This window comes from Prinia subflava, chromosome 8 (genome assembly GCF_021018805.1).
Source record: "Prinia subflava isolate CZ2003 ecotype Zambia chromosome 8, Cam_Psub_1.2, whole genome shotgun sequence".
In the NCBI taxonomy this organism is placed as follows: Eukaryota; Metazoa; Chordata; class Aves; order Passeriformes; family Cisticolidae; genus Prinia; species Prinia subflava.
This window is the reverse complement of record NC_086254.1, coordinates 17,293,133-17,314,536: the sequence shown is the minus strand read 5'-3', so window position 1 is coordinate 17,314,536 and position 21,404 is coordinate 17,293,133. Positions and strand designations below refer to the sequence as shown.

The 21,404-nt window shown below is 42.9% G+C and overlaps 1 protein-coding gene across 9 annotated transcripts in view; it reads right to left on the bottom strand.

Moving 5' to 3' along the window:
- The window catches only part of TANC2 (tetratricopeptide repeat, ankyrin repeat and coiled-coil containing 2), a 151,485-nt gene that overhangs the window by 74,243 nt on the left and 55,838 nt on the right, over nt 1-21,404 (bottom strand). For 5 of the 9 annotated variants that reach the window (XM_063403620.1, XM_063403621.1, XM_063403624.1 and 2 more), the window contains one exon: nt 12,579-12,686. The exons of the other annotated variants lie outside the window; for them this stretch is intronic. In XM_063403620.1, the coding sequence (XP_063259690.1) occupies nt 12,579-12,686 (108 nt within the window). The remainder of the gene's footprint in view (nt 1-12,578; nt 12,687-21,404) is intronic. 9 annotated transcript variants of the gene reach the window in all.

The window sequence follows — 21,404 nt, the reverse complement described above, 5'->3', positions numbered from 1 at the left end:
TGTTTTGACACCACTGCTATAACCAGCTACAAAAGCTCTAACGCACCCCCGAGACAACTCCAGTAATAGGAGTATATCAACAACCAGTAACACACTGCCCAGCTGTGTACATGCAAACCCAAAGCCAAACAGTGGATTAAAGAGATTCCAATATGCTGATGGTCTGAAGCTGTTGCATTTACCACATGAGCTCACGTGCTTCTGCATCAACACTCAGTAATACTAAAAGCAACAACCAAATGCTTAGTGCTAGGAATTTTAAAGAATAAAACCCTGAAACCCTCAACATGCACTAGTATTTTAAAGAGTTCTATAGACGGTGTAACTTGATGTCCCTTTATGTTCAGCAGAAAGCTTATATTTTTATATAAAAACACACAAAGCAATAGGAGGAAAAGTGTTCTTGGAACCTGGTGTGCTGCTGTACTGGAAGGTGACTGTAGCCACCAACCAAGGCAGGTCTCTGTCAGCTTCCTCTTGGCCACCAAACCAGGTAACTTGGGTTTTCACGCCAGCTGACAGCTTTACTTGGCTATTCCTGTCATTTACATCTCCTGGAATCACTCAGTAATAATCTCCCAACACTCCACAGCCAGGTAAATGCTGTATCCCAGCACACTGTCACATCTCTAACTCAGCTACATTTGCCTGCCCAGGTCTTCCAAGTGCTTTAGAGCAGACACGTCTTGAACATACTTCTAAGTTCCAGTTAAAGCCACAATATACCAGCTTAACCACGGCAGGGAAGGCTGAATTCTGCTCCTAATGAAAACAGGAGAAACAATTCTTCTACAGGAAAAATGAAAAAAAGGCAATTCTTCTGTTGGCATGATAGAATTTGGGATACTGAAGTTCTCTGGTTTTTTGCCCAGTAAAACAGAGTCCATTCTGTCCCTCTACTGGCGGACTCCAGCAAGCATTGGTTGGCTTTGAGCAAGAGAGTTTAATATCAAACCCCTCTGCAGTGAAATGGCACTGGAAAGGACACCAGAGTGTGATCCAGCCTGGCACCCAATGGTAACTGGCCTGGCTCCAAGGGGAAACTCAGAATGGTTTAGGTTGGAAGGGACCTTCAAGGTCATCAGAGCAATTCAGTCACATTTACGTTGGATTTTCAACTATTCCATTATCATGAAGATGGGACTTCTCCTAAGGGAGTGCTGGGCACAGGTGCAGGAGTCCACTGCCTGGGGTGGGGTTGTGATTCTCTACCTCCCTGGCTCTGTGCTGGAAGAGGAAGCTCTCACCCTCCTGGTTTTCCTGTTGTTTGTCCCACTCCCAATGACTCTGTGCATGCGGCAGCATTACATCCACAGGCTCTGAGTTATTGTTCCCAGTATTTTAATGCTCTGGTTAATAAAAATGCCAGATAACCTGAACACAGGGAGTATTTTATTCTAAAAGGACAGCCTGTTTCACATTTCTCTGAGAGCTTTTAGTTCCTTCTGACATGCAATCCTGCAGTTACCTGGCTTTTCTGAAGATTAAGGATTAAAAGAAAGAAGCACAGCTATTACTGACTACATAAAATTAGATGGCAAATTTCATGTAATCTTTTGAATATTATCTTTCACTTTTTAGAAGACACATTTAATTTCTGTACAGCTCACTACAAAAGAATCTGAATGTCTTACTTTTGATTTCTTTTGGTTTTGCAGTGCAAAGTAAGGCTGCTTACATTTTTCATAACTAACTAACTAAATAAATAAATAAGTAAGTCCCTATGTTCCTTGGATAAATTACCTCTGCTTCGAACCAGGCTGCAGCTTTGGAGACTAATCTGTCTTGGAGCTGTTCATGGATTTTTATTTATGTTATTAGAAATAAGCAATTCACTGCAATATGTTTGTGCTCTGCAGGCTGGATCTGTGATGGAAGTCCTTGGACCAGTTGCAAAGAGCTAGTAAATCTTTGACTTCAGTACCTGAATTGCTGACTTCAGGTTTGGAGCATTTGCCTTCCAATTAACCACAACAAACTCCAAGTGGGGAAAAGTTTTTACATTAAATTATTAGGAAATAATTTTTAGTAAGGTTTAGAAAAGCCCGATTCCATGTGGGGTCAGTAAATGCAAAGGCAATGTTGCTGGAAGTGGTTTCATCTCTGGCTAAAGGTGATTATTGACAAGGTGAGTCTGGGCTCTGTTGGGGTTGCCCCATCCCTGGAAGTGTCCCAGGCCAGGCTGGATGGGGCTTGGAGCATCCTGGTTGTAGTAGAAGGTGTCCCTGCCCACGGCAGGGAGTGGGACTGGATGGGCTTTAAGGTCCCTTCCAACCTAAATCATCCTATGATCTGTGAAAGTAAAAGAAACCAGAATATGTGATTTTTCCACCTCTAGCCCTTGAGGAACACACCATGATTCCTTCCTGACTGTTTATTTTGCTTCTGGATTGAATTACACTGGAACAGGAGGACTGGGTGGGCAGGGAGAGTGCAGGAGGTTAATTAGATATGGGGCCTGGAATGCCAGGTCAGGGCTGGAAGCAGAGAGCATGTAGCCCAAGGCAGGGTAGGCTGTGGAGAGCCTGGTGAGGCAGACACGGGAGAGATCGATGGATCAATCAGCAGAGATGAGGGGCGGGAGCAGTGAGGCCACTGGGGCTCCCAGGGTGTGCAAGGACACAGAGCAGCTCTGCCACGAGCCTCCCCAAGAGCTCCTCAGCTGTTTGCTACTGCAAGAGCTAGCTTCAAATATTACACTTAAGTCATTAGTAACAATAATTAAATCCAACATTCAATTATTTAGACATTTCAGAAGGAGTGAAGATATCTAAGGCTCACACAGATACCTTTTTCTCTTTATTTTAAACAATTTCAGCAGATCCCAGAAGTGAACACCCCCATACTTTCCATCTACTTCTGCCTCTTTTTAAGTTAATGACTTTTTCTTTGACTGAACTGCAAAAATGCAAATTAGAGAGAATACAACCTGAGCTTGTCCAGCAATTTAATACCTCTGATCCTCCCTTCAAAAAATTCAACCCACTTTAAACACATCAGCAGATCTCTACAATTCACCCTATAATTTAGCTGATTTAGGCCATTTAGGAGCAATTTTACAGGGCCTGGCAGCTCTCTCAGATGTCTTATCTACAAATACCCTTCGGATTTCTGAAGGGGTCAACTCTAACACCTCTGTAGGCATCACATGCAGCAAAAATGGAGTTCATAAGTGCTCATAAATGCTCACAGTATTCCTTGAAAACCAAATATATCATTTTACAGCAGAGTTATTAGGTTTGCTCTTTTCAAGAAACCATTCTAAACCATTCAAAATGCACAATGTTTTTATACATTGTCATTTTCAAATAGTGTTTCTGTTACTTCCTTTCAATTCCTATATGAAAGCTGCCACATATTTCAGCAGCAAATGTTTACAAGCAAATGAAATTTCTTTACGATTTATTTGGTAATTCTGTGACTGGTTTGATAGCCACCATCATCTAATTTTAGATAAATGATGGCAGTGCCCCTGGGAGACATTAACAATGTATCTACAGTCCACAGAATATTTCTGGTTTAATGGTTGTACTGTTACTTTCAAAACATCTGAAATCTATTTCAGTGAGTGTCTAACAAGAACTGGGTAACAGTTCCCTTAGTGGCACCTGTCCCTCAATTTGCCTGAGTATGAGACTGATTTACCTTTAGGAAATGAAAAATTCTTGAATTAGCACCGAAAAAAGAGAATAGTTAGGTGCAAACAGTGAGCATCTATGGAAAGCCAGAAATAAATGATACCATTTAGGACCCTGATCTTCAATTACATAACTGCAGAATTTTATCTAACAACTTCCCTCCCTCCATGTGACCTGAATCTGTCCCATTATTATGTACATCTGCTTTAAATTATTCTGGATACACTTGAGCTGTATTTGGAAAACGTCCTTGACCATTTCTGCATATCCCCCTAATCTCAGAATTAATGGAAGATTTTTTCATTACCCTTGTTTACATCAAGAAGAGATTTTAGAAATTTAACCATTAAGGGATGAAGGCTGCCCTATATGTATCTCTACAAATGTAATTTTTTGTACTGCTGCACCTGCAATTCTGGGGTCAGTTTTGGGAAATACGTTTGGGGTCTGGAGTGTGTCCAGGGAAGGGAATGGAGCTGGGAATGGGCTGAAGCCCCAGGAGCAGCCAAGGGAGCTGGGAAAGGGGCTCAGCCTGGAGAAAAGGATGCTCGGGGGGGGACCTCGTGGCTCTGCACAACTCCTGAGGAGGGAATAGCTGGGGGGGAATCAGGCTCTGCTCCCAGGGAACATGGACAGGAGGAGAGGGAATGGCCTCAGGCTGTGCCAGGAAAAGTTTAGATTGGATGCTGTGGCACATTTCTTCATGGAAAGGGTTGTCCAGCAACTGCCCAGGGCAGTGGTGCAGTCCCCATCCCCAGAAATGTTCAAAAAACATGTGGATGTGGCACCTAAGGACATGGTTAGTGGTGAACGTGGTGGTGGTGGTGGGGGAACAGTTAGATTATTAAAGGTCTTCTCCAACCTGAGCAATTCTGTGAATCAAGTATTAGTAGTTTTGTGGCAGCGTGGAAAATGGTCAGACTAAAGTCAATCCCACTACAGAGAAGCAGCAAAGTAAATATACTTTCCCTAGATATTGACATCAGAGCCCTCTCATCAGCCAAAACAACACACTGAACTGTGGAGGTGCTAATCTGCACCTCCAATTCCATCTGTGCTCCTACCGCTCCTCTCAGTGCCTCCCATTTCAGGCAATAATTTCTGTAAGAAACTGCACAAATTCCCACCATTAATACCACTACATCAGCCTCTTGCACCCCGTCCAAAGATATATCCTCTAAGAAGAAATTCAAACAAAAGGAATTTCCCTCAGCACAGCACATAAATAGTGCTCCCTCCCCACCACTTTTTGTGATGATGTTCTTTAATATTCCTTCAAGTGGATGGTCAGAAAGTTATTTTTAATCCCAAACCTTTCTGAGCCAGAGCAGCTAACGAATCCAACTTCACTACTATCATAAGACCTGGTTCAGTGCATTTCACGTTCTCGAGTTAAAACACCTCACGCACATTGGGGATGAATTTTCCTGGAACTGAGCTCCCTATTAAGGACCAAAGAAAAAAGAATGGGGGAAATGAGAGGACACTCATTACCGAACATATATATGTATATATATAAAAGGCCAGTTATAAATACGAGCCTGGTTATGTGGAATATCTCCTGGAAGCAGGACTACACTTTGATCCCCGAAAATGTCCCTGAGCTCTTTAAAAAATCAAAGACACCAGGACTGAAGCAGTAAGTTCCCCACTGATAGAAAGTAAAGATGAAATTATTTCTTTCTGTACAGGTTTTGGCACTTCAGCTCAAAAAAATGAATATGGAGCTATGCTCCAGCTCTGGACATCCAACACTGACTGATCAAAGGCCTTCGCTCGTAAATAAAATTGTTTGTATTTATTTCTACGTCTTAAACTGACGTTTTATTCCAGACAAGTTTGAGGGCAGTGCATTACACTCTTATTGATACAGAAGGCTTTTTTAATATCAAAAAGAAGAAGAAACACTCTCTTAAATACTGTGCATTTGCTAAAGCCTGTTTTTATTTTACCATATTAGGCATGTGCCTTGGTTTGAAAGACAGGGTGTCTACCAAGGGAGGTGGGAACCTCCCTTGGAATAGAAAATGTGACCCCCTTCCCTCCAAATTATTATAACTCTGAAATTACCGGGCTTTCAAGCAAAGATATGGGAAAAGGAATAGCAGTTCTTCACTAGTGTGTGTGTGTGTGTGTGTGTGTGTGTGTGTAACAAGGCAAACAGAGAGCTCTGGCATTAACAGCAGGCAGACCCAGACACCCAGTGCCAGCCGCAGGCACCTTCCCCTCGGGCGCCGCTGGCTCGCGGCCGGGCAGGGCAGGGCAGTGATTCCCTCGCGGCTGCAGGGGGCGCTGTGGCGGGGCTTGGCCGCCTCTCTCCACATGGAAATGGCGGGCAGAACGGCTTGCAGCAGGAACCTCGGAGGGGCACTGGGACGGCAGAGGCAGGCAAGAGGAGCTGTGGTGATGTGTGCAGTTACCTGAACACCTGCCACCCGTATCTGCCCCCTTCAGTAACTTTGATGGTGTTTCTCCCCCAACATTTTATGGGTGAAATTACAGGCAAGACGGATGCCAAGAATACATGGGAATAGCGCAGGGAGCCCAGGAATGCTACCCCAGGCAGACTCTGCCAGCAGCCAGGAGTGGAGAGCAGCAGCAGGGACCTGCTCTAAGTGCTGACCATATGTGGTGGTGTTACAAACGAGGCCAGGACTCGGATGGAAAAAAATAAAAAAATTCCTCATTTATTCTATTAACTACCAAAAACGGGAGCCCAGGATAAGCCCAGGCTCCTCAGGACAAGCCAGAGAACAAATACAACAGTGTAACAACTCGGTACACTGGGTGCTCCTTAAGATATGTTGTTTCACCCGAGGACCCTGGCAGAGCTCCGACACTCCCTTTTAACTGCTCCTGTCTTCCCCTGATTGGGGCGCTCAGGATCCTCTCTCTGATTGGTCCGTTGTCTACGGTTTGATTGGTTGATAACGAGAGTCATCCTGGACCAATCATTCTGCCAGGGCGTCGAGTGATTGGTCTGTTGCCTCTACCAATCCAGGCTCGCGGTTTTGATGCTGCCTGCATGATGGCATCTGTGGAGCTGTTCTTGTTGTCACATTTCCAGCATTTGCAGAGACACTACTAACTTGTACCCCAAACATGCAAACTTAAGAACTGTTTATTTATAACACCCCAGAAACATTTTTCTACTTATAACAATTTCCCCAAACATACAAACTTAAGAACTGTTAGTTATAACACCCCAGAAACATTTTTCTACTTATAACAATTTCCCCAAACATACAAACTTAAGAGCTGTTACTTATAACCCCACAGAAGCATCTATCTACTTTTAACAGTGGGACAATGCTTCCCTACAGTTTCAGACCAAAACAAGGACTTTGGAGCCTGCAGTAAGTTCCAGGGCACTGGAGGAACTTGCAGCCAGGCTGGTACTACCAGTGCTTCCTAGCAAGGCTGCACTTTCAAACTGGCAGCTGACCAAAACGGTCATGTTTGGACTCAAGGTAATTATTTTCAACTGATTTGGAGTCAAATAATTAGTGACATAAAACATCAAAAATTCTGCTTAATGAAGTGGAAAATCTACTGTGGTACAGGAGGTTATGTGCAAACTGATCTCCTTTCTTCAGAGTCCAAGGGCAGCTGTGCTGCCCTGGAGAACAGAGCAGATGGGACAGAGGGAAGGCTCACGACTGACGCCAATTTCACCAGGGAAGCAACAGTCACACTGGAAAAGAATAAAAAAGTGTTCTGCAGTCCTGGGGAGGGTGAGGAAGTCACAGCAACTGGCAAGATAGCAGAAGTCATGGTGTGGCTTTCAGAGCACTGCGTATTTTCACTTACAGGCAGCTCTTCTCCACAGCATCACTGAAGTTCAAAGACTTTCATTCGTAGGCACTGGGACATAGGAACTAGGCTTATAAAAGAATGGAGCAGTTTCCTACAAATGTAACCACCCCTTCTTCTATTGTTACAGCTAACAATAATGGTAAAATAAATACTGAGGGGGTTGCCTCCATAAAGAGGTGAAACAAAATAACAGCATCCCAAAATACTGTAGGGGAAAAAAAAAAGATTGAATAAACCCTAACTCTGTACCCAGTCACTACTCTCAAAGTTGCAACTTTCAGTTCAAGCAAACTCAATGACACCTAATGGTAACTGGTCTATGGCCAATCCTAACCAGACTCACACCTGGAACTCTAGCAATGCCTCCAATATTCTCCCCTCTGATCGAGAACTTCCGACCAGACTGGGGCTTGTCTGATGAAACAGGAGTTTATTCTGAAACTGCTTCCATCTCTTGATATGGCAGAAGGAACCAGCAGCATCCTCCCAGGAAAGTGTGAGAAAAGTCAATCGCTTCCATAGCAACCAATGTGCAAAATTATGGCTCTTCTGCAATTAGGGCTGATCACAATGATTTCCCATTCCCTTCAGGTCAGTGGGCTTGACAGTGCTGGGACAACCACAAAATGCAACAGTAAAACCATTTGTCAGATCAGAGTTGGTTTGATTACTCCCTCTCCTTCCTCCCAGTTCATCACTGTTCAATATGAAAGAGGCTGGATCAGAATCCTGCTGGCTAAATTTGTTTGGGGTTTTGTAGGATTTTTTTGGCTCAGCAGCTGTATTTTCACAATGAAAAATCAGAGAGCAGTGCTGGTTCCTGCATTCTCTCTTAAAGGGCTTTTTCTAAAACATGAGAAGCATTTTGTTGTTCTTAGGAGAAACACGTGGATAGTGTAAAATGAAAAATACACATTTTACACGATAAAAAGAGAGAAGCAGCAGCAAGCAGATGTCAAGCTCAACGATTTTTAACCAAAGGAAAAGAAAAAGGAGTGACGAGATGAACACAGGTGCTGCTGCCATGGTAAATCACTTCTCTCCCTGTCTGTGGGGGGGCACTGCAGTGATTCCTAACTCAATCAGGGATGAAAACAGACGACTGCCAGCCTAATGTGCAACAAGCAAACCAGACACTCAAGATTTGTGTCCCAAGATTTCTGAAGAAGAAGTTAATCAAATTAAAAGATAATGTCCTAACAGACTTAGCCTTTGGAACACACTGACAAGGTAATAAATTACATAAAATGCAACTGCAAACATTAATCTGAGGTAAAAGGCCATTACCTGAAAGCACCATTCATCTCTTATAGTTTCCAATAGGTTTTCTGAGCACTTAGAAGCCAAACATGAAAAACAAAAAGCAGCTCAAAGAAAGATGCCTTTGTGATCTCAACTAAGAACCAAGAAGCCAGGACAGCATGCACCACGCAAGCAGTGCCTCTTGGCAGGAGTGAGGTGTGATAAAGTGGGGGAAAACCCCTACATATTAACCTGAGTCACCAGAATCACTGCAGAAAAGGTTTGACAGTTGAACAACAGAGGTTTGAAGGTCAATTCCTGCTATTCTACGTTATCTTCCTTAAAGAGCAGTGATGGATATGAGGGTGTCATACCCAGCCTCCCTGCCTTCAAAAGGTTGACAAGAGGGAAAACATAAATGCCTGTATTGAACAGTGTCTGCAGGATTGGAGCAGAGACAAGGAGGGAAGATGGATCAGAAACCTTCCAAGACCCTCGTTACAAAGTCTCTGCTAAGTCACAGAGTCACAGAATGGTCTGGGTTGGAGGAGACTTAATAGCTCATCCAGTTCCACCATCCACCTTCCACTAGACTGGGTTGCTCCAAGCCCCCTTCAACCTGGCCTTGAACATTTCCAGGGATGGGGAACCTGCGCCAAGGTCTCGCTACCCACACAGAGAAGAGACAAGGAAGAATTCATTCTCCATCAGGGACACTTCAAGTCAAGAAGGGCTGGATTGAAATCTGAACAAACTCTGCAACTAGAAAAACATCTACAGAAATATAATTTGACTTGATCCTTGTGGGTCCCTTTCAACCCAACTTATTTTGTGATTCTGCAATAATTCTGGTAGAAAGGAGTTTTTCAAAGTCATGGAACAGCTTTTTTTGCCATCGCCTTAGTTGCAACAACTATAAAATACGGGCCAATTTCTAAATTCATGTAAGAATTAATTGATTTTTAAGTATTTACACTCTTTTCTCTATACAATGAATGTAATAAAAAAAAAAAAAAAAAAAAGAAAAAGGAATTATACCAAGCTTAGAACTTTACTGTTTGTGCTCGATATTAGAACTTCCCTCAAAAGACACTCGGTATCGTGATCTTCTTCCTCCTTCCTCGGAGTTGGAATGTCGGAGCATGTCACTCCCCCGCACTGACTCACACTGAAGGTGTCACAAGCAAATCTTCCCCCAGCAGCATCAGGGGCTGAGCAGTGGCACTGCGGTTGCTCAGGAAACCACCTCCCTGGAATGTGCTGAAATTTGCCTGAAGCCTTAAAATAAACATTTTGATACAGAGCAAAATTTCACCTCTCGGCATCTCAAACTCAAATCGTTATTCCTATATATGCAGAGTAACTAATGTTCTCTTTTCTTTGCTATTTAGTGTTTTAAACTGCTTTCAAGTGTATAATTAATTACACTTTTTGTCAGGAATCACATTAAAAACCACTCCACCTCCCCTCCACTGCCAGGCAGATCATCAGTCTAATTTTTTTCCTTCTTTCAAATCACATCATTATTCTTGGAAACGCTCAGGATTCAGCACAGTATGCTATATCCTTCAGAGAATGCATATGTTTTAGAAGAGGGCTGATGTAAGCCTAGCACCAAAGAAAGGACTTGCATTGTCTTGGAAAACTGATTCCAGGCAGTGCCTGAAGCCTTGCTATGATGTAGAGTAGGACTCTTCCTCCACCTTCCCCATCAGGAGCTGGATGCTTTGTCCCCTTTGATCCCCGTGAGTTGACCACAAGTTTGTTCTTTCTTTCATTCCCTCTTGGCACAAGGATCCTCTCCCAACCACCTACTTCTTCCAAGGTGTCGTATCTCGAGCTCCTTCAATCTAGCCTTCCAGCCCAGCAAAACCTCCAGCCCCCACATTGATGCTACTTTCACAGAAGGATCCACAAATTTGGGCAAAGTCTCTTCCATGAACAGCTTCAGAAATCCTTCCCTAATGAATTCTATCCTCCCCTCTTCCCCTGCCTGTCCCAATTGCCAATATAAACCTGGCCACAGTCCCTTGACCTGAGCACACATGGAGAGAGCAGCTCCCCAACAGCTCCCTGGGATCACACTTAAGGAAACTGAAATGACCTGAATCCCCAGCCTGAAGTTTCTACCTTGACTCCAAGTCCATGCTCTTCCCTGACATGTACTCTTCTGTTCTTATCCCGTTTCCCTATTCCAACTACACCAAGATGGCACTTGGGGACTTAATTTCATGGTGGCCTTGGGAGAGTTGGGTTTACAGTTGGACTCAATAGCTCCAAAGGGCTTTTCCAACCTTACTGGTGCTATGATTCCACTGTGACAACTCTGTCGTTGTTGCTTTTTTCCTTCCTTAATGACGCTTCATGTTCCTTTAATGACACTTCAAGGCAGTACAAAACTCCACTTTGCCTTTCAGATCACTAAACTATCAGCAAGAGAAGGAGATCAAATAGCAGAAGAAAAAATAAAAGAAATTGCAGATCCCATTGTCAGAGCCCATCCCTGGGCTTGGCAGGAGTCCTGCCCTCCCAAAGCTCTGGCGGAGGGGAAGCACATGTCTGGGTGTGGGAATGTGGAATTTATGGTTTTTTTAATCTTACAATAAAAATATAATTCTCTGTGGATGCAGTCATAATAAGTTTATAATTATTAACAATTACAAACATGAGAGTTGAAGACATTCAGTTAGAAAAAAGGGCTGCAGCAGCACAATTTTAATTGCAGTTCATGATGACTGAAAAAGGAGAACCACTTTTCAAGGCAACTGTGGTCTCAAATTAGGCTTGGCTCCTGCCAAGCACAGGAACTGTCTTTTGATTTTCTGAGACAACTTCTCTTTCGGACACAATACATTCAAGAAAGTCCACATTCAAAATCTGGACAACATTCAATTAATTCCTCCAATTTTGAGTACGCTACAACTTCCTCTTCAAGTTCATCAGCCACAGAAATAAGCAACATCCTTATTTCACAGTCATTTATTAATATGACCTTGGCTACTGTAGCTACAGATTTCAGAGGCAGATGTCACACATTTGCACACTATTTCAACATATTAAACACTCTCTTTTCCATCCAAAGCCTATAGTGAGTATGGATCCCTTTGGTTCATAACCAAGGAAAGCCAGGGGAAGGAGTTGCAGAATTCAGCACAAAATCCACCAAAACACTGCTGCTTTCAGCCTTCTCCCAGCACCTCCATAGTTTCCAGCCCTTCCCAGGTTGCTACTTCCAAGAGAGGAAGAGTCTGAGAAATTATACTGAGCTGCAGATTCCAGGCACTCACATGTACTGGGTTTGCCGGGGCTTGGGGATTTAGATAACGCCTGCCCAAGCTGACAGACATGAACAGGGTCGAGCCAGGAAGGGACATGTCTCACTTCTATTTATTTTTCAACCAGAGGCCTCAAGCAACATGTGCGTATGTCAAAGCAACTACTACAGGATACATAAATTAGAAGGTATTTCTTTAAAAACTAAATTAAACACCCCAATATTCTTGGATGCAGGTAACACAGTTTTGCTTTTGCTGATTTAATGATGTTTCTGAGATGTGATTTTACTCCAGCCTCTCTACAGACCAGCATTAAAAATTAAATTTAAAGCAGTATGTTTATTGGCTTATTTTTATCTTCTCAAAAGCAACTCTAGATCTAGACTTTCTAAATTATTCTGTGGGGAGAGCAGCCACATGCAAAATTACAAGAAACAAGCGTAAATGGCAATTATCAGAAATTAATACTTACTCAAATTTCCAAGACAGTGAAACTTGGCTAGAGAAGGTCCAACCAGCCATCTAGCCAAAAGAGCCATACTATACATTTAAAAAAATCTTTCTGCCTGTTGCCCCTCTTCACACAGAGCCTTCACATGCAGCTTACCAGGGCAGAATGCATCAATGTCCAGCTTCTGGGCAGAGAGGGTTGGGGAGCCAAGCTCAGACTCTGGGATTCGAGGGCTCTCAACAAACTTTGCCTTCCTCAGAGGGGCTAAAGGAGAAGGAAAGGGGAGAGAAAAAGAGAGGTCGTGAGTAAGGGAAATAGCAAGCAACAGATGGAAGCACTTAACTAAACTACACTGTCAGACTCATATCAGGTTACTTTTTTTTTTTTTTTTTTTTTTTTTTTTTTTTTTCCCCAGGAAAAAAATTATCTGCATTCTTTACAAAGGAGATGGCTCTTGGTTAAACTTTCAAACTGCACAGGCAGACTTTAAAGTGTGTGAACACTGAGACACATTCCTCATACTCTAAAACATTTTCTTTTCTTCTACTTCTTAAAAATTTTTAATAGGAAGCAAATGAGCCTGGCTTCAGCAACTGTGGAAAAGCAAAAATCACAGAGAGGTACACAGAGCTCATCAAGTTTTAAGATATTTAACTGTAAATATCTGAACACATAAATGCTATGTTCAGTAACTGTTTTCTTGAACATAAAAATTCAATTTCAAGACAGTCTCATTGTTGGACCAAACAGGTTTCGTGTTCACCACAAAAGAGCAGAGCAAAGCTAACACTGTCCGAGCCAAAAAGAAGCATTCCACTTTTATCCCTGCAAATCCATAAAAGATCAGGAGACTTAATAAAGGATGAGGAAAAGGTAAAAGTCTCTGTAACATAGCAGCACTGATCACTAGTGCTAGAAAAATGGGATTTTCTCCATATTTTAACAGTCTGAACTCTAAAAGACATGAAATTCTGTGCAACATTTTTTTGGAGTAAAATGAATAAAAGTGGTTCAGTAAAAGTCTTTAAATATATTCCAGACCAGAGAAAGAGAAGTAGAGAATAAGTTACACGCAGAGATTGTCATATTGCAGTTCCAAGTTAAACTCTCATGCTCATTACAATGAAAGGCTAATTTAAAAGCCCCTCAGCACCAATTCTGGAGGTCAGTGGCTTCTGCCCCTCCATTTACATAATTTATATTTATAGTTCCGTGTATTGCAAATTAAATTTGGGATCTGCAGCTAAGGATTGGGAGGTTGTTCTTTTGTATCTCCTGTAATAAAAGCTCAACAGGTCAGAGAATGATCTCGGAGGTAGCAATATATGTCTCGGTTTTAGGGAGGTGCCATGGTGCTGGGAAAGGCTGGGAAGGTCCAAGGATGGGGAGTCTGACAGACAAGGCACAACCAGATCACTCTACACATTGGAGCTACACATTAGTGATTCCAGAATTCTTTTAAAAAGAAGTGCGCAAAACAGAGATTAAGACTGGGGTATGGTTTTTCAATATAAAGTCCCTGTGAAGCAAAAGAAAGGCAAGGAATCAACCCCCCATCTCTGCACCAAAACAGGTGTGGTAAAAGCCCTCCTCTCTGTCCCTTCATGATCCATCTCAGGAGATGTGCTGAGGGAAAACAGGTACCACATTTCCATTTTACACATGAAAATCCTGGATGAATATGAGATATATTGCCAGTACATTCCCTGTAAGCTCATGAGGGCCAGTGTAACAGGAGCCGTGCCAGGCAGGAGGAATGTGAAAGGCTGAGGAAGACAAGGACAGCCTGGAGCCCCTTCCCCATCCCATCCCACGATGGTCATGGATGTGCAGTACCACTCAAACATACAAACATCCCATGATGCTCATGGATGTGCAGTACCACTCAGATATAAAGTCTGATGCTAAACAGTACAAGCCAGTAGTCGATTCTATACAATCCCCTAGGAAAAAATCCCACATGCGCACACACAAACACCCCACAGCCACAAACTGGCCAGAACCCATGAAATATCATTCCTAGTAACAATCTTGTGCCAGATCCTGATGGAATGAAAACATTTTAATATTGAGAAGATTACTGCTATGGCCTGAAAATTGTTTAGAATAATAATTCTGCACTGGTCAATCCTTTAATATTTCATTTCTAATTGCAGTTTTAATAAATATGTTTTACCACATTCTCAATAATAGTCATTTCTATAATATATATTAAAAATAGCCTGTCTCTTCTTTTTAATTTCTGGCTGACACCAGGACCATATATCATCCCATGCACGTGGCAGTGCTCACTGTGTTCTAAAATACAAAACTAACAGAATGTTCACAGTTCAAGAAATGTTAGTGACTGATGGAACTGTCAGAGGGATACCTTGCACTACACCAGGTTGCTCAGAGTACTGTCCAGCCTGGCCTGGCATATATTTTATTATGTTCTTGTTCCCTCAAAAGCATGACTTGAGCCTTAAAAACACACTTCCACCAGCCAAGACACACCATGTCACCAGGACTCATAGACAACGGTTTACTTTAAAAGGCTCAAGTCAATACAGTTCGCTCCATGTAAATACAGGTGGGGACAAGTCACAGAAGGAAGAGCTTCTGTTATTACAAATATTCTCAATGGGAAAAGACAAAAACTCCTACTAACTCAGCCATAACCCGATTACAGGAAAGGAGGATTTTCACGTACAAGAACTAAGCACCTCTGACTCATGTTCAAATGAAGATTATCCTGACAGATTCAGATTTGGGCATTAGTCTGCTATTGGAATAAATAACAAATGGAAATGTCATAAACTCTAAAATCTGTTTTGACACTCTACAGCCAAATGTTAACGGGTAACACAGATCTTCTTATAAAAGTGGCTTTTCAAGGCACAACAGTTTTTCTTGGTCCTGAACCCCTTTCCGAAAGCAAAGGCAAGTCTTATGATCATAGTCATGGGATGAGCTTCTGGCACAATTTACAAAAGCTAACAAAAGCATGAAACAATTATTTGAAGTACTCTGTACCTGCTGAGTCCTTTAGGCCTCTTACTTCTGTAAGGATTTTCTGTATGAAACTGACCAACTCTGGGCCTTAAACACCATGAAAAGAGCCCTTCCTGTTACACAACTGCAGTTTTTTAGAGCAGAGAAAATTACATCTTCTAAGGACACCAGGAGAAAGGATGTCTGCAATAACCAGTTATAAAAATATAATGGATTGATTAAAGATGGCTGTTACTGACTGGCTGGCTTTCTAGAACTTCAAACCTAGCATTTAATTCAGGAAAGCAGATTGAATACCTGGAGCCTAAAGTCACACCCCTGTTCCTGGAGTCCCACCAGCTGTCCCTGAGGACAGCCCAGATGCCAATGGCTGCAGCCCATGATCTGTGTCTACCTCACAGGGCAGTCCTGTGCTCCATGGCTGGAGGACATACACAGCACTGGCATCCTAAGAACTGACTTGCTACTACTTGAAGTAGGAACTTCAACTTCAATGGCTGTGATGTTATTTCAAACCAATACTGCACATTTTGGAGGCCAGTTCTGCAGTTCTCAGTGAGATTAATCCCCACTGGTGTCCAAGCCAGCAGAGCAAAACTGAAAATTCTTCTGTTGATGCAAATCAAATTCTCATTTGACTTTGCCAGCAACTCTTCCTGTACAAGGAAAGTGATGCTTATTCTGGGGTAGGAATTAACCATGTAATGCAAAACACTTAGCAGGGTCAGTAATCAGAAAATTTAATTAGCTTGCTCATTGATGACACTTTCTGCAGCAGGTTGTCTGTCTTCCAGTGGGGACAATGTCTGTTCCCTGCGAGGGTGGGGAGGCACTGGCAGGTGCTGCTCAGAGAAGCTGTAGCTGCCCCAACCCTGCCGGTGTCCAAGGCCGGGTTGGACAGGGCTTGGAGCAACCTGGGACAGTGGAAGGTGTCTCTGCCTGTGGCAGAAGATGGGACTAGATGGGCTTTAAGGTCCATTCCCCCTTCCTGCCACAGGCAGAGATACCTTCCCTTAGACGAGCTTGCTCCAAGCTCCATCCAATCCAGCCATGAACATTTGCATGGATGAGGCAGCCACAGCTTCTCTGGGAAACCAAAAGAAATAATATACCAGCTGTGTGTAATTAGGATTTTTAGGTAGAAATTTTTAAAAGAAATTTAAATGAAACTAGTGACAATACATACAACGAAGGTTAACATCCTCTTTACATAATCCAGCACTATTTTACAGAATCCACTGTGTAACAGTTTTTTCCTCTTCTATTATCTGCAAGTAGAAAAGCTTTTTAAAGCTTTTAAGAAAGTTGCTCCTATTACTGATCCCAGAAAGAAAAAAACACCCTCACTTTCCCTCCAGATAAAGCTTTTTTCCAACGTGGGCTGCCAACAAGTCTTTGTCCACATAAGGAACAGGTCTGAGGAGAAAGAAATTATTTAATTAAGATAGACATGGCAGGGAGAAGAGACTTTCATCTTCCCATCCAAACTTATCAGGTCATTTTGACTCCTTGGAGCTGTGGCACACTGCACACTTCTCCATATCATTTCCCATCGAAAATTCTTCTTTTCAGGATCTTCTGAAACCTCTTAAAATTGCCTTTTTCAGCAGAAATTCCTCATCTGTGACTCAAGGTAGAACCCTGTGCATCAGACGAGGGAGATGAAAGCAGAGAGAGGAAGGCAGCACCACCTGCTCCAGCTTTCTAAGTCATCTTGTTACAAAAACAAGCCATATATTTCTGTTGCCATCAGTTTTCAAGTTTCAGACTTTGTCGGCACTAAAAAAATATATAGAGAGTGACTGGAGAGCTGGGACTACAGGATGAAACAACATCATCAAAATGTTAAGCCTACAAAATATCTACTCAAATACCCCAAAAATCCTCCCGAATGATAGAAACAGGGCAGAGCTGGAGGGGAAAGAATCCCTCAACCCTTTGTATCTCTTTCCCAGACAGTTTTATTTCATTAAGTGTTAAATTTAAAACAGATGAGAGGAGAATACAACAAAACACAAGTGCTGAATTGCATTATTCCCATTCAATCTCCTACTGTCCTGGAGTTCTTTCTGAAATTCAGTGACTCAGATATCGCACCAGCACTAAAAATGAGGAAAACTGTCCAAAAAGGACCTGGATGTACTGTAAAGGACATTTGGTCTACAGATAGCAGTGAAGAGCTCTGTCACTTCAATCAAATTACAGGCGACCCTGGAAATCCACTGGTTAGAAAGAACCTGTTACACCAATTTCTAACAACGCTCAGATTTGAAGCTCAACTTTCAAGCTGACAGAAATCAGAAACTAATTAAACATCTACTGAAGCAAATCATTTCACTCTCTCTTGCATGAAGCCGACAAAGATCAGGGAAAGCTGCCCAGTGCCACTGTGCCCCCAACATGGGGCTTGTGTCTCATGAAGTTTTTTAGAATGGTCTGTGCTGAACACGTCAGGCTGTCAAATCCTTTCTGCACACTGACAAAGCTTAATTTAGCTCAAGGCACTAGAAAAAGAGAAAATATATTTAGCTAATGATTCTTCCCACAGAAGAAAAGAGCAAGTGCAATACAAACACTTATGAAATGCTGTTTATCTCCCTAGTTTTTTACTCTCTCACACAGCTCTTCTAGAGCAGCTTTAAGGTCCCTTCTCACCCAAATCATTCTGCAATTCTATGATTCTCTCCATTTTTCTTTACACTGAGAAGTGTACACAGGAAGGTATCCCTGCCAGGGCAAGGGGTGGAACCAGATTGCTTTCAAGGTTCTTTCCAATCCAAATAATTCTGTGACTCTATGATTAACTCTGCCCTTCAGACCTCCTTGTATTAACATGTTCCACATACACGCCAGGCCAACGGGTCTCCAGCTTCCCAGAGCTCCCTTCGAGCCCTTTTTAGCACTTGGTGCAGCAACACCACCTGTCAGCTGCCTGGTGTTATAAATGAGCAGTTCTCCAGCAGAGAAGTAATTCAGCACCCCTGGCCACCTCCTGCTCCTCGTGCTCAGCCCAATTTGCTTTCATGACCTGCTCTACCTTTGCTGCCGTTTCAGACAAAGCTCTGCCATCTTGTATCTGCAGTGCCTGTACCCACACACTGGCCACCCACCGCCTCTGATTCTGGACTGATGCTCTCTAATTAGAGCAGTGAAAAATTAAAATCTGCACTAGGGGTTTGGAAAGCAACTGAGAAAGAATAACAAAAAGGAATTATTCACTCTAGACAGCACTGCAAGAGCACTGCTGAAGTATTTTACAAGCAGACAAGAATGATCAAAGGTAGGTATCAAATTATACCAGCAAATTACACTGGAACAGGAGTGGCAGGGCAAAGGCCAGACACAAGCCTAAGCTGCACGTAACCAAAATCTCATTCATTCTCCCACCATATCCTTAAGATCAAACCAAGATCTTAAGAGAGAGCCCTGAAAGAGAGAAAAGTAAACTGTAAAATATCCAACTATTCACAGCCCAAGTAATTCCAAGGTACAGCATGTGAGAGACTGGACCCTGTTCGCTATATAAAACACTGTTTATGACCAGGACTACACAGCTGCAGCTTGGTGATAAATTCACTGTTTGATAACAACATTTAAAATAAAGGCAAGAGATTAAGAGATAAGGTAAGTTTATTTTTGTGCAAGTCAATCAAATATTGCTATGCTAAAACTAATTTAGTTGGGTTAGTTGATACCACCAGAGCTGTAATTACGTTGACACATATGCAAAACTGTTCCATTCATATGAAACTGGATTTAGGACCCCTACTGCTCTGCTGGTAGCAGCTTCACAGAATACTCTGTCCTTAAAATGAAGCTGCTTATCTGACAAGGCACAAGTCTGAATTACCTGAACTTGTCTGTTAACACTTGAAAAACTGCACTATGCTGCATTTACAAGGTGGGTTTTACCTAAGAAAATTGCTAATTCAGCCACCTGTAATTTTCAGTAATTTATTTGCTTTTCCAATTCTTCATTTCCTTACAAAATTAAAGGAGCTGTTAGAACTTCCTGTTTGGAGGAGGGATGACTGCTCATCATCCTTTCCTTCTACAGAGGAGCAGGGCCAAGGACACATGGCATGCCTCAAGGATTTAACTGAAATATGTAATAGTCATGTGATTATTTGTGTGAACACAGATGGTTGGAGCAGACTGTCACTGACACGGGAGTGGCATGCTCCTCATCATGATGGGATTTAAGACCCAAAACCTCTCTGAGGCTTTGGTGCACGAAACTCCTATGACAGCACCCATGTCCCAGGACCAGCCAGGCAGCACTCTCAGGGCCCCTTTCCAGGCTGAAAGAGCAACAGCCACGACACGCAACAGGGCCAGGTCCATTTACTGACAGAAATGCACCCATCTGGTGACTTCCCTTCCAAAAACCACCTTCTCACTTACACCTACTCACTTCCAAGGCTGAGAAGATAAAAAGAAAAGCATAACAGGGATAAAACCTGTATTCTCCCAATCCTGCCTTCATCTCTGCATAGAAAATGCTTGTAGGAATTTCAAGTTGAAGCCTTCCACAACCTGCAAACATCCGCAACCAAAGGGACCCTGGCGGCTCCACGACACCACCCGCGGGTCTCATCGTATTTGGGGGCTACCTGGGCTTACGAAATACAGCCACAGGTGACTCTGTGGGCCTGAGAAGAACCAAGCTCCGTTATATACACACTTTTTAAAGTAATGAAGAAGAAATAAATAAATTAAAAATCAGCCTGTAATCCAAGAGTGACACTGAACCCAATTTTGACGGTGAAGCGCTGCCAGAGACCCTGGGCATGGTGGCTGCTCCTCATTCCTCTGAGGAGGCATTTTCTCCCTACCACAGAAACTCTGGAGCAGGACATTGCAGCAAAGTATCAGACATAAAGGTGCCGTCAATGAGCTCAGAGTGGCCTGTGTTTCACAGGGGCAACTCCACAACACACATTTGATTCAAAACTGGCCGCTTCTCTGGGTACTCTGTGCCAGGGCCTCATCACCCTCACAGGGAAGAAATTTCTTCCTAATATCCAATCTAAACCTACCCTCCGCCAGTTTAAAGCCATTTCCCCTTATGCTGTCACCACAAGCCATGGTAAAAACTCCTTCTCTGTCTTTCTTGTAGCTCCTCTATCTAGCAATCTAGGAAATTTATCTAGCTCCTAGCTATCAAGGAACTCCTGAGCATCAACAGCTACTCCAGGAAAATCACCACACAGAGCAAGGAAAATCACCACAAGCTTCTCTTGGCAAAGAGAATTGCCAAAACAATGGTCCAGAGCCAAAGATCCAGCTCAATCCTCAACGTCCTGTGTGGTTTGAGCATCGGTCAAGGGATCTGTGATGAAAACTTGGTATGTGGCTCTGCAGTGAGTCCACCAGGACCTGTTCATGTTGTGCTGGAACGTCTCATGTAGCATCATCCCAAACTTGGTGATAAGACCATGAGTTTAATTGAACCTGATCACGGCTTCCTGCATGGTTAGAGCCAGCCAGGTACAAATCACATCAGAAATTAACTTCTACAAAAGTAATGCTCAATCTTTGGGGAAGTGACCCAACCCAAAACCCCCGTATGGTCATTCCTTCACACAGGAAGAACTTTCTGAAACAGGTGGTTCTGTTGTGACAAAAGTAGGAGAGGACCAGAGAACAGGCCCAGCTGAAGATGACAGCTTTTCCTTAGAAAACAAGCAGCCCAGGAGAATGCAAGGGCTTATTCCACATGAGTATCCTGTGAATGCCTTTCTGCTCTCAAGTGCACAGGACATCTCTGAAGGCACATTCCAGGAGTAGGAGGAAAGACATAGCCAAGGGAAGAGTGATGGCCTGATTTAACTCCACAGGAAGCTTTCTACACCACCTCCTCTTGCAATAGAAACCTCTCAGCTGTGTCTAAAAATTAAAAATTCTCACACACCAGAAGTGTAATCGTGACAGATGCTCCATTTTGTGCAGCCCCAGTGTGAAGTAAGGACAATTTCTCTCTCTGAG